Source organism: Prionailurus bengalensis, chromosome C1 (genome assembly GCF_016509475.1).
Source record: "Prionailurus bengalensis isolate Pbe53 chromosome C1, Fcat_Pben_1.1_paternal_pri, whole genome shotgun sequence".
In the NCBI taxonomy this organism is placed as follows: domain Eukaryota; kingdom Metazoa; phylum Chordata; class Mammalia; order Carnivora; family Felidae; genus Prionailurus; species Prionailurus bengalensis.
In genome coordinates this window covers 41,175,290-41,188,276 of record NC_057345.1, presented here as the reverse complement: position 1 = coordinate 41,188,276, position 12,987 = coordinate 41,175,290, and the positions used below count along the sequence as shown (strand labels likewise).

Here is a 12,987-nt window from a genome sequence, read left to right as displayed (position 1 = left end):
TTTTATATTACTAAATGAAAGAAGACAATCTGGAAAGGCCCCATGCTCTATGATTCTAACTATATGACATCCTAGAAAAGGCAAAACTATGGTGAAAGTAAAAGGCTCAGTAGATGTCAGGGATCAGAAGGAGGGAGGGATGAATAGGTGAAGCATAGAGGATTTTTTTAGGTCAGGGAAACTGTTATGAATGATGCTCTAATGGTGGATCTATGTCATTATACCCTTGTTCAAACTCAATGTACACAAAGAGTGAACCTTAATATAAACTATGGACTTTGGATGAAAATGATGTTTCAGTGTACATTCACTTAAAAAAAAGTTCAAGTGGCCCTATCAAAATCCCAGCTGGCTTATTTACAGAAATTGACAGCTGATCCTAAAATTCATATGGAATTAAAAGGGACTAAGAATAGCCAAAACAATGTTGAATGATAAGAATAAAGTTGGAAAATTCACACTTCTGAATTCAAAACGTATTACAGTTAGTGTAGTATTAGCACTAAGGATAGATATAAAAATCAATGGAACATAACTGAAGAGTCCAGAAATAAACCCCTGTATTTATGGACGATTGATTAGGGGCAGGAATGACAAGACAACAGGGGATGAATACTCTTTTCAACAAATGGTGCTGTAACAGGACAGTCACTTGCAAAAGAATAAATTTGGTCCTTCCATTCAGAAAAATTAACTCAAAATGAATCTATACCTAAAATGTGAGAACTGAAAATATAACAAAAGAGTAAATCTTTTTGACTGTTGGTTTGGCCAAACTTCTTAGACACAACATCAAAAATTCAAATGGCAAAAGAAAAAATAAATTGGACTTCAAAAAAATTAACTTTTGTGCTTCAAATAACACCACTGAGAAAGTGAAAAAACCAACAAAATGGTAGAAAACTTTTTTGCAAATCATATATCTTACAAGGGACTGGAATATATAAAAAACTCTTGCAAGCAACTCAATAATAAAGACAACCTGATTAAAAATAGACAAAGGGGGTGTGCCTGGATGGCTCAGTTGGTGGAGCATCTGGCTCTTGATTTCAGCTTGGGTCATGGTCCCAGGGTGGTTGGATCAAGCCCCACTCCACCACCCCCCCTTGCTCCCTCTCCCCCACTTGCATTCTTTCCAAAAAAATAATAAAATTAAAGAATGAAAATAGCCAAAGAATTTGAATACTTCTCCAAAGAAGATATACAAATGCCAACAAGCACATAAAAAGATGCTCAACATTTTTTTTTCTAGAGAGAGTGAGTGTACAAGCAGGGAAGAGGGGCAAAGGGAGAGAGAGAATCTTAAGCAGACTTCACGCCCAGTGCAAAGCCCAATGCAGGGCTCAATCTCACTGATGTGAGCAGAAATCAAGCTGGACACTCAACCAACTGGGCCACCCAAGTACCCCAACATGCTCAACATTATTAGCCTTCAGGGAAATGCTATCAAAACCACAATGAGATACCACTTTATAGCCACTAAGATGGCTACAATAAAAGCAGACAATACGCTTTGGCAACTATGTGCAAAAATTGGAACTCTTGTGCACTGCTCGTGGGAATATAAAATGGTAAAAGTACTTTGGAAATGGTCTGGTAGTTCCTGAAAAGGTTAAACATGGAATCATGACACAGCAATTCCACTAACAGGTGTATAAAAGGAGAAATGAAAACACATTCATTTAAAACTTTTACACAGGGGTGCCTGGGTGGCTCAGTCGGTTAAGTGGCCGACTTTGGCTCAGGTCATGATCTCGCAGTCCATGAGTTCGAGCCCTGCATCGGGCTCTGTGCTGATAGCTCAGAGCCTGGATCTTGCTTCTGTTTCTGTGTCTCCCTTTCTGTCTGCCCCTCCCCCCATTTGCGCTCTGTCTCTGCCTTTCAAAAATGAATAAATGTTAAAAAAAATTTTTTAAACTTTTACACAAATGTCCATAGCAGTGTTCTAACAGCCAAAAAGTGGAAACCCAAATGTTCATTAATTGAACAATGGCTAAACAAAATGTGGTAGATTCATACAATGGAATTATTTCACAATAAAAAGGAATGAAGTCCTAATACATGCTACAACACAGATGAATCCTGAAAACTATGCTAAGTGAAAAAGGCCAGCGACAAAAGACCACATACTAGTAAGCATATTGGTATGCAGTTCTCACTGGGGAAATGCAAGTTAAAACCACAATGAAAAGACTTCTACACACTTAACAAAATGTCTAAAATAAAACAGACTGATACTACCAGGCGCTGGTAAGGATGTAGAGCAAACAGAACTCTCATACATAGCTGATAGGAGTGTAAATTGATAAACCACTTTGGAAAACTACTTGATTTTTTTTGAAATGCATCAACAAATAAGATGGATTGATAGGTGAGATGGATATGCGTTAAAACAAATAGCAAAATGCACAGAATCTAAGTCATAGGAATATGCGTGTTCAAACAATTCTGTCAACTTCTTTATTTTTTAAAAATTCTGTAATAAAATGCTGTGGGAAAGACTATATACCCAAAATAAAATAGTATGTACATTATGTACATAAAAAGAATGGTCACAGCAGATTTATATAGTCAAAAGCTAACAGAACCCAAATATACATCAATAGAATGGATTGAAAAAATGTAGATTTATACAGCTGAATACAGCATTGAAAATTATAAACTACTGCTACATAAATAACATAAATGAATTTTATGTTATTCATATATTGAATGTTGAATGAACTATTATTTTATTTAAGTTCAAAACTAGGCAAAACAAATATGGTGATAAGGTCAGAACAGCAGCTATCAGGCACCTGGGTGGCTCAGTTGGTTAAGCATCTAACTCTTAATTTTGGCTCAGGTCATGATCTCACAGTTCATGAGTTGGAGCCCTGCATCAGGCTCTGTGCTGACACTGCAGGGTTTGCTTGGGATTCTCATTCCCATTCTCTGCCCCTCCCCTGCTCATACTCTGCCTCAAAATAAATAAGCTTTAAAAGAAAAAATAGCGGTTATCTTTGGCAAAGGGGTACTGACTGTTGGAGGAAATATGAGTATAATCTTTTGGGATTAGAAACAGGCTATATATCTTGATGGTGGTTATAACATGTAGAAGTTCACTGGACTATACAGTTTAAGATACTATTAGTTATGTTAAAGATAACTCTCTCAAAATAAATAAACTTAAAAAAATAGTGGTTGTCTTTGGCAAAGGGATATTGACTGTTGGAGGAGGTATGAGGGAGACTTCTCGGGTTAGAAACAGGCTATGTATCTTGATGGTGGTTATAACATGCAAAAATTCACCGGGCTATATAGTTAAGATACTATTAGTTATATACTGTTAAAGATATACTCTTCAGTGTACATAATAAATAAAAAAATTTATTTACACACGTATATTATTACTTTAATGTAACACAATTATACAACTCTCTCTAAATTCATGTTCACCACCTACTGATTACTCTTTTGGCTCCAAGATCCCCCACTCATATTTTATTCAGGGCAACTCTTTTGTTTTTATTCCATTTCTTACACCAATGTTCATGTAAGACTTCACCTGAAATCTTCAGAAGCTAAAAAGTAAATTTGTGATTCACTGCTGTATCACAAAATTGATCCCCCAACTTCCAAAGTCTACATCAATTTAATACTTCATTCAGTATATACTGTTTCATCAGACTAACAAATGCTTCCTGTACATCCATTAATCTCATCCCCTTAACTAAAATAAAATGGTAGCTCCTTAGGGGTAAAGGGCTCATTTTCCTTTCCCTTTGGGCGTAACATAAACTTGCTGACTGATAAAAAAAAAAAAAAAAAAAAAAAAAAAAAAAAAAAAAAAAAAAAAAAGACTGTTATGGAGTGTCCTGGTTTTTATCTTTAAAGCCTTACTTATTCAGTTTATGATAAACTGCTTTTCCCCCCACAAATATAAGAATTAAATTGTTGGTGTGCCTGGGTGGTTCAATTGGTTAAGCATCAACTTTTGATTTAAGCTCAGGTCATGAGGTCATGGTTTGTGAGTTTGAGCCCTGTGCTTACAGCATGGAGCCTCCCTCTCTGCTCCCACTCCAAAAAATAAAAAAAAAATTTTTTAAAGAAATTTTTATACAAAATTACATGGAATTAAAAGAAATGTTTTTAATGTTTATTTTTGAGAGAGAGCGAGAGAGAGAGAGAGAGAGAGACAGAGTACCAGTGGGGGAGGGGTAGAGAGGGAGACAGAATCCAAAGCAGGCTCCAGGCTCTGAGCTGTTAGCACAGAGCCCCACACAGAGCTCAAACTCACGAACCACGAGATCATGACCTGAGCCAAAGTCAGACACTTAACCGACTGAGCCACCCATGGGCCTCCATTACATGTAATTTTAACTGGCTGGGCCAGTTATACAAGTTTCACTCTTCTTAAAACCATTCAGTTTTGTAAGAATTCAGAAAAGTTTTAATAAATTTAGAAACAAATATATCTGCAGGATTGCTTTCTTCGTTCCCACAATTTCATATCCCTTAGTTACTTTAAGATATGCTCTCTGGGTTAAGTAACAAGATAATTACTCAACTGGCCTCTGGGAGCACACTCCATGTTGGCTATTTAATTAAAAGATACGTATATATGCATTCATATTAAATTGAACTCAAAAGTATTCCTGATCAGTTAAAATAAGGAACTCTAAGACTCAAAAGGAACATATCAGAAAGCCAAGTTGAATATCAGAATCAAAAGGTCAGGCAGATTATCCAAGAGCAGAATATATTTAGTTCTCCGTTATCGCTTTACTTTTCAATTGCATGTAGCAATCTCTTTTGCCATTAAAAACACACACTTTGGCTATTAGCCAGTTTTGCCTTCTCTTTCACTCATATTTCCACTCTTAGTCTTTATTATCTCTACCACTTCATTTATATACCAATTGCAAAGATCCTGAATTCTGAGCATGTTAACTATCATAAATATTTGTTATATTCAGTATTAAAAGTTACTGGAAAGGAATCAACTTCTAAAAATTTGTTACAGCCTACTTAATAGCATATTTGAATACAGGAGAGAAAAAGATCATCCCTAACTCTTTGCTTGAAGGAAGGTTATACACAGAAGATAATTATATTCAGAAATGGCTGGAGGCAAGATGACAAATATAACATCTAATTCTAATTGTATTTACAATTATCTTCCTTTCATTCCCCTCCTCATTTACAGAATTTAACTTGGCTAAGACATAGTAAAGACAGAAGACAAAAGAGAAGAAGTGGCACAAGTTGACGGGAGAACTTATACTAGTCATTCTGTGACACTTTTTCTATTTAGAAGCCAAATAAAATTAAGATCTTTAAAAAGAAGACTCTCATTCTACCTAAAGTATTATACTAAGATTTTAATAAATTGAAATTTTACAAAATATGGATGTTTCTAGAAAGTATTAACTCAATATTTTAAGGAAGTCAACTTCTCAGATCTTATGGACAAGTAACTCATTACCCCTATCTTCTCAAGTTACCCTATAATTAGCTCTAGAATTAAACTGTGACATGTAAACTGTCCTACTCTTAAAGGTAGGTACATTCTTAATGGCAAAGAATCAGCCTTAATTAAAGAACACCCAGAATGGGTTTCAGGCATAAACAAATAAATAAAACCCTTGCAACAATGGTAACAAATAAGCAGTATCTTTAAAAACAAAAAACAAAAAAAACAAACAAACCAAGGCAAGCTAAACCACCAGAACACAAACCAATCTCAAATGAAAAAGTTCATATACTTTGTAAATTAGAAGTGACAGAACAAAAATGTATACAGATAAAACAGATAATGTAGTAGACACAAACAGCAGAATCCTTTAAAGTACAAAGGCCAAAGGCACAGGATTCTGGAACAATTCATATAGAAGCAAACAACCATAAAACTTCCCACTTAACAGAAAAATCCAGTAACTGATTTTCACATTTATTCAAGTATTTGAGTGCCTGCTATGTGAAAAGCACAGCTCTAGGAATGCAAAGATGAATCAGAGTTGTAGTCTCACAGAAGAGGTATGACACTGTTATAAATAAAATCAAATAGGAAGGGTAAAGTGTCCTAATAGTGGTAAAGTACTAAAGGAGTTCAGAGTAAGATGTTATTCAAATTGGGGAAATCAGAAAAGGATTCATGGCATTTGAGCTGGACCCTGAAAACTAGAATTTATATACCAGGAACAATTAAGGAAGAGAATTCTGGGCAATGGGAACCGAAGAGTGACAGCAAGAAAGCAGAACGCATATACAGAATATAGCAAACTTTTCAGGCTGACTCAAGTAGAAGTTGTATGCAAGACCACAAAAAGCTGGAAAAGTATGTTAGGAGCCAGATCATGACTCTGATTGCTAATACAGAGATCTTCAGTAGTAAGTCATGAAGAATCATTATGGATTAAGAGGCAAGCGATCTGATCTAGATAGGTTTATCAAGCATTGAAGAATGAAATGAATGGGGAAGAGAGGAGACCATTAGAGGACTTCAATCATGATGCTAACAGTATAAAAGGGAAAAGGCACAGTTCTAAGTTAGGCACTAGGTATCTACAATGTGTAGAATGCCATTCCACTCCACTGAGAAATTTTTAAAATCTTAACACATCATTCTCATTTTTTTTTTTTAATTTTTTTTTCAACGTTTATTTATTTTTGGGACAGAGAGAGACAGAGCATGAACGGGGGAGGGGCAGAGAGAGAGGGAGACACAGAATCGGAAACAGGCTCCAGGCTCTGAGCCATCAGCCCAGAGCCCGACGCGGGGCTCGAACTCACGGACCGCGAGATCGTGACCTGGCTGAAGTCGGACGCTTAACCGACTGCGCCACCCAGGCGCCCCACATTCTCATTTTTAAAGTAACTAATTTGGAAAAATAATCATTGTTAAAGCACTAAGAACTAATCAAGCAATACATGATTTCCAGATAAATATTATGAACAAAAATACTACAAACAAAAATGGTCAGGGAAGGCTTTGTCAAAGAGATTGGAGCTGATCTGCACTTTAAGGAAAAGAAAACTTTAAGAGGGGAGGGATAAAATATCACACAAAGTAATTTTTTTTTAAGTCAAATAATAAGATGAAGATGTGTGAAATACAGATTGAGGTAATTTCCACCAAAGAGTCAGAGAAAATGTAATACATAAAAAAATCTTCAAATACCTAAATTTAACTTCATATTGTTACCAGAAAAACAAGGTATTAATTTTATTACAGGTATTAATTTATTACAAGGCATTAATTTTAATACTTAAAAATAAATGCAGTATTTTATTATATTCTAGATTTTTAAAGGAGATGGGTTACTTTTAATGAGTTCCAAACAAATCTAAGCCTTTTGTTTTTTTTTAAGTTATTTTGAAGAAAGCTTTATTCAGTCACAATTTGAAATATCCAAAATGTTGGGGCACCTGGGTGGCTCGGTCGGTTGAGTGTCCGATTTCAGCTCATGTCATGATCTCACAGTTCATGGGTTGGAGCCCCATATCAGGCTCTATGCTGACAGTTCAGAGCCTGGAGCTTGCTTTGGATTCTGTGTCTCCCTCTGTCTGCCCCTCCCCCACTCAGACTCACTCACTCTCACTCTCAAAAATAAATATTTAAAAAAATTGAAATATCCAAAATGTTGTTATTCATGAAAGAAGTTCCTTAAAACACAATATAATCTGTTAACTTATTTTACACGTAAGTGACAATCAGGCTTGGAACTCAGATCCATCTGACTCCAAATTCAGACCTACAATTGCACTCACTGCTGTATTAACAATAATGTATTTTCTTCTGATATTAAAATCCCAAATGAATTAAAGTATATGACAGGATGATGAGATCAGTAAATCCCAAACTAACCACTGCAAAACTGAGGTACCAATCTTTATATAAATATATACACAGTATTAAGATAGAAATACTGTAAAGCAGCTTTTGTTGTTGCTCTATGAATATTAAGCTTTTTAACAAAGTGCTACTCCTGAATTATCCTATGATAAATGGAGGGAGGTCTTAAACCTGTTCATATATACCTTTCAGTATTGGGCTACCAGCTGACCTTTCCTCTTATGGACCTTCATACCCCAGCCTTTCATGATTTACCTTCCCTCTCACAACCGTTCTAAGACTGTCTTTAATTGGCAGATTTCCTTTGTATTCTTTTTAAAGATTCAGGAAGGAGAGAGTATAGGGTGTGCCCAATTTCTTTGTTTTTACGTTATAATTCAAGAAAAGCTCTAACCTCTTCCCTCCCATTTCTTTAAGGACAAGAATTCAAATAGTTTCTGATAAAAAAACATTTTGTTATAGAATACAGTGGAAAAAAAACCCTAAATAATTTTATAATTATTTTAAACCAATTACTATATTTAATATTACTGAAATTTTATTTTTAGGATTGCTTGAAAACTGCATTGGCCTCAAAATATATTAATTCATTTAAAACAAATCCATTCTGGGCGCCTGGGTGGTTCAGTAGGTTAAGCCGACTGATCTCATTGAGTTCAAGCCTTGCGTTGAGTTCTGTGCTGTCAGTTCACAACCTGGAGTTTGCTTTGGACTCTGTGTCTCCCTCTCTCTCTGCCCCTCCCCCACTCACGCTCTGTCTCTCAAAAAATGAATAAATTAAAAAAAAATCCACTCATTCAACCAATAATTGAGGGCCTAATGTATGCCAGTTACTGTTACTTTCCTTAAGAAGCTTAGCCCTAGTGGGAGAAGACAGATAATAAGAAATACACATAGTTAAGATAGTGTGCTAGAGAGTGATAAACACTATGGGGAAAAAAATAGAACAGGGTAAGGGAGAATTCCAGGGTGTTGGGGTAGGTTGTAATTTTAACTTAAGGTGTTCAGAGAGGGTTTATGAAGGTGTCATTTAAGTGAAGACTTGAAGGAAGTGAGGGAGTCAGCCACAGTAATACCTGGGGAAGAGTACTCCAGGCATAAAAACAACCAAGGAATACACACGTCTTGGGAGTATCCTAGAAACAAGCAGTCCAGAGAAGGTAAAAGAGAAGCCAGCAGGGGAGGAATAGTAAGAGAGGCGTCAAGAGATATATGTGGGGGTATAAAGATTATGTAGGGTTTATGGGACACTACGGAATTTGGCTTTTACTGTGAATGAAATGGTGATCCACAGAAGGTTGAGCCGAGTGACAAGATCTGTTTTACCAGAATCACAGACTATAGGGAAGACAAAGGTGAATGCAGGGAGACCAGTTAGGAGGATACTAAACAAATCCAGGAAAGAAACAGGTACTTCCTATAAACTTATCATAATGGTATAGTATTTACTTTTTAAACATAAATAAAATAAATCAGATACTGCTAATAGGAAATAAGTGGAACTGAGAAGTTTAGTATATAAAGTTCTTGGCATACATGAATCTCATGCACTACAAACACAAAGGACATCTCTTAAACTACCAACTACAGAAAAATACTAGTGTGTTCCCTTACAACCAGCTATTGCCTTTCTGAATTTTAAAAAATCCTACTGCAGTTAAGACCTTTTTTTTAATGTTTATTTTGAGAGAGAGAGAGAGGTCACGCCCAAGGGGCAGAGAGAGAATCCCAAGTAGGCTCTGCACTTTCAGTGCAGAGTCCAAGGTGGGGCTTGATCCCATAAACCATGAGGTGACCTGAGCTGAAATTAAGAGTCTGGACACTTAACCAGCTGAGCCACCCAGGTGTCCCTGAGACTATTCTTTAAAGAAATAAGCTAATAACCCCTGTAGCTCTGTTAATTATATACTATTTTTGAAGAAAAAAATGTTACTTCTGTCTACTGAATGTATAAATCATTGCCCTTGGACTTGTGTTTCTTAGACCATCTAAATAAATCATTACTAAAAATCTTATTTCCTTTGGGAGGGGAAAAAGTTTTTTCTACAAGTTTTTTTTATGCTCCCATCTTTTAAAGAAATTATTTTCTTTCAATTGATACCAAAGTGGCTTATCAGTATGTGCGTCATTCACTTCAGGAAAGGGCAACCACAAAAACTCCCAGTCACAAATAATATGTTTCAAAAAATGTTCCTTCATGACACCAAAAAACTTCTCATTATCATCTATTCCTCTTGGAAAAGGCAAATACAATTCCCATAAATTCCACAGAAGTTATCCATAACACTGTATTATGATAAGGATGAGAAAAAGGGCAGTTAAGTCAAGACAGTAAATTTGTCTGGAAAGGGATTAGGGAGCATGGAAAGAGATTTTGAAATAAAAATCATACCTCAAAAAAATTTGCTCATGAGACTGAAATAAGCATACTGTCCTATAGTATTTGAGGGAAATGAGGAGTGAAATCTTTAAAGAATCACAAAGATTAAGACTTCCCTGTGACAATCTTTGGAAGAAACAGGTGTATGAACTTATAAAACACACAGTACTGAATTCAAATTCATTAATTCATTCAACATAAGTGCTTCTTAAGTGCCAGTAATTTCCCAAAGCATTGAGGACACAGTCCTTGTTCTCAAGGGCTTATAGTCTTCACTTACCTCAAACTACTGAGTATTATGAACCAGATGCTGGGGAAATAACAGATGCAGGGTCCCCACCTGCATGCAATTTATACTAGGTAAGGAGGGAAATGCCTTTAGGATGAAACATTCATGTACTAAACAAGGATATTAACACCCAAGTGTTGTATGTGCTGCTTATGGAATAGAGGGTCTGAAGGAGGGAAACAAGGGAGTGATGGATTCACAGAGGAAGGGAGGGGAATGCAGAGACTGGACAGAGGTAACAGGAGAGCTGAGTCCTTAAAGAGGATTAGATGTTCACCTGGCCGACCTTGGGGGAAGGGATCCTAGCAAAGGGAGCAACTGGAGCAAAGGCAGAGAGAGAGGTGAACAGGATGGTGTATTTGGTAGGCCTGGAATACAGAAAAGTGAGAGATAAGTCATGGAGGCTTCTGTATGTCACAATTTTAAGACCGGACTTTACTGGTGTATATGAAAGGCCCCTGTGGGTTTTATTTGGAAAACCAGCATATGTGATCAGGTTTTTCTGGTGTGATGAGACACTGGTTTACACAGGAATGAGAAAAGAACAACACTAGATAATGATGTCACCACATGAAACAACAAAGGAGACTGCACAGTCAGAAAACTAAATCTCCTTCAAGAAAAAAAATTAAGCCACTTAACTATCCAAGGCCCTCTGGAAAAAAGTTTTTAACAATTTCATTTAAAAGTGAAAAGTAGAGGAAAGGTTTTTATATATATTATGGACTATAACATCTACATATCTATTTTGAGTTCAAGAGGTCTTAGCTTTTCATTAATTGTGTAAACAGATGGGACTGCTGATTGCTCTACAAAAAGCAATGAAACCATTCGGGAGCAAGACTTGGACACAAAGGGATTAACAGAAGGCATTTAAGTCAAGTTTAGAGGTTTCCAAAGTTCAAGATAATCAAGTTTTATTGAACCAGCGCGTTTACAAGGTGTGTCATAGGGGTGGAGCAAAAGGAGGAGGGATTAAAAATACGTATATATAAACAAGTAACTCTTAACGTTGCTGGGAATAAAACCACTTTAAGATCTTTTCTCTTGTAGGAGAATGAACACCTACCAGATCCAATTAACAAACACACAGGGGAAAGGGGAGGGAGGAGAAGATGAACATACAGCATAATATAAATGGGGTGGGGGGCAACCACCTATCCAGAACACACAGTCCAGCTGGCGCTGCGATGAGGAAATCATCCCCAAACCTCACAGCTCAGACTCCACGATTTAAACATAAAAGGAGAATGGCATTCCCAAATTCACAAGCGAACCGCCAGTCACTGGCCAAGGGGATCACATACTCGGATCCCAGAACTCAAGGACAGAGAGTACCATCCCCACACCGTACCTGAGGGGAGGTGAAGGATTCCCCCCAACTGGGAGTAGGGAGTAGTCACCCTCAGATCCTGGCCTAAGAGGGTCGACGCCCCTCAAGCCAGGCCTTGCCAAGACCAGGAGCAGTGACAGTCCCGAAGTCCCCTCAATCTCTGCCCGGAGCTGCCTCTACTCCACGCACCCCCTCCTCCCCAACACACACCCTCCCCTACCTGATATGGCGGCGGCGGCTCCTGATCCGGCTCCGTTCCCTCGCCAAAACTAGCCCGGTCGGACTGAGACTCGTGAAGCAGGGAGATGTCATCCGACGTGGGGGATTTGAGGCAGTTCCCCATCTTCCGGAGCTAAGATGTGTGATCTGGGGGAGGAAGAAAGCAGTGGCGGGGTCGTTCGCAAGCTCCGCGGTCAGCCTCGGTCAGCGAGGTGGGGTCGGACGGCAGGCCGGGGCTCAGGCGGCGGCGGCTCCCCCGCCCCCCGGTGCCGCCGAAGGGCCGCTCATGCCAGCCCCCGGGAGTGGGGGCTCAAGGCTGGGCCGCGGGCTCCGCTGGGGTCGCGGCGGTTGCCTCCTGCGAGGCGGCAATGGGGGGGGGGGGCGGGGAGACGAAGCACTTCCCCACCCCGCCCCCCCGCGGGGCGGCGGCGGCCACGGAGCTGCTGGGCCTAATCCAGGTCAGGAGGGGGGGGCGCGGCCGTCTCGGCTGCCTCAGCTGCTGCCTCAGCTGCTGCTGCCCCTGCCGACGCCGGAGCCGCGGCCGCGGGCCTCATCCTACTCCGCCTCAAAGCGGCGGCGGCGCCCAGAACGAGGCCAGCTGCGGTTCTGCGTCATGCCGCCGTGCGTGCTCTGATCCCGCCCCCGGCGCCGGGAGCCGTGGGCGGCTCCCGCTGCGCGGCCGCGCCCCCCTCCCCGCCTCCCTCAGCTGTTCTCTGGGCTGCGTCAGTTTCTGCTTCTCTGACAGTTGGCCTGAAACCTGACTCAGAAACCTCCCGCCAGTCTCCCATGTCTCCCCACATCCACTTCTCCCTCCCCGCTTGTCTCAGTTCTTACCTGTGCACTGTTTTGAGAGTCTTCTCACCTCCTTCTGCCAAGTGATCTATTTATAAACCCTTATCCGAATGTGTCACTCCCATGGTTAAAATGTT

General features: G+C 39.1%; 1 protein-coding gene across 1 annotated transcript in view; it reads right to left on the bottom strand.

The window, feature by feature from the left end:
• Nucleotides 1-12,685, bottom strand: part of RNF11 (ring finger protein 11) — a 41,439-nt gene extending 28,754 nt beyond the window's left edge. Inside the window, exon 1 of the mRNA XM_043578750.1 lies at nucleotides 12,060-12,685. Within this exon, the coding sequence (XP_043434685.1) occupies nucleotides 12,060-12,182 (123 nt within the window). The 5' untranslated portion in view covers nucleotides 12,183-12,685. The remainder of the gene's footprint in view (nucleotides 1-12,059) is intronic.
• Between the last annotated feature and the right edge of the window lie 302 nt (nucleotides 12,686-12,987).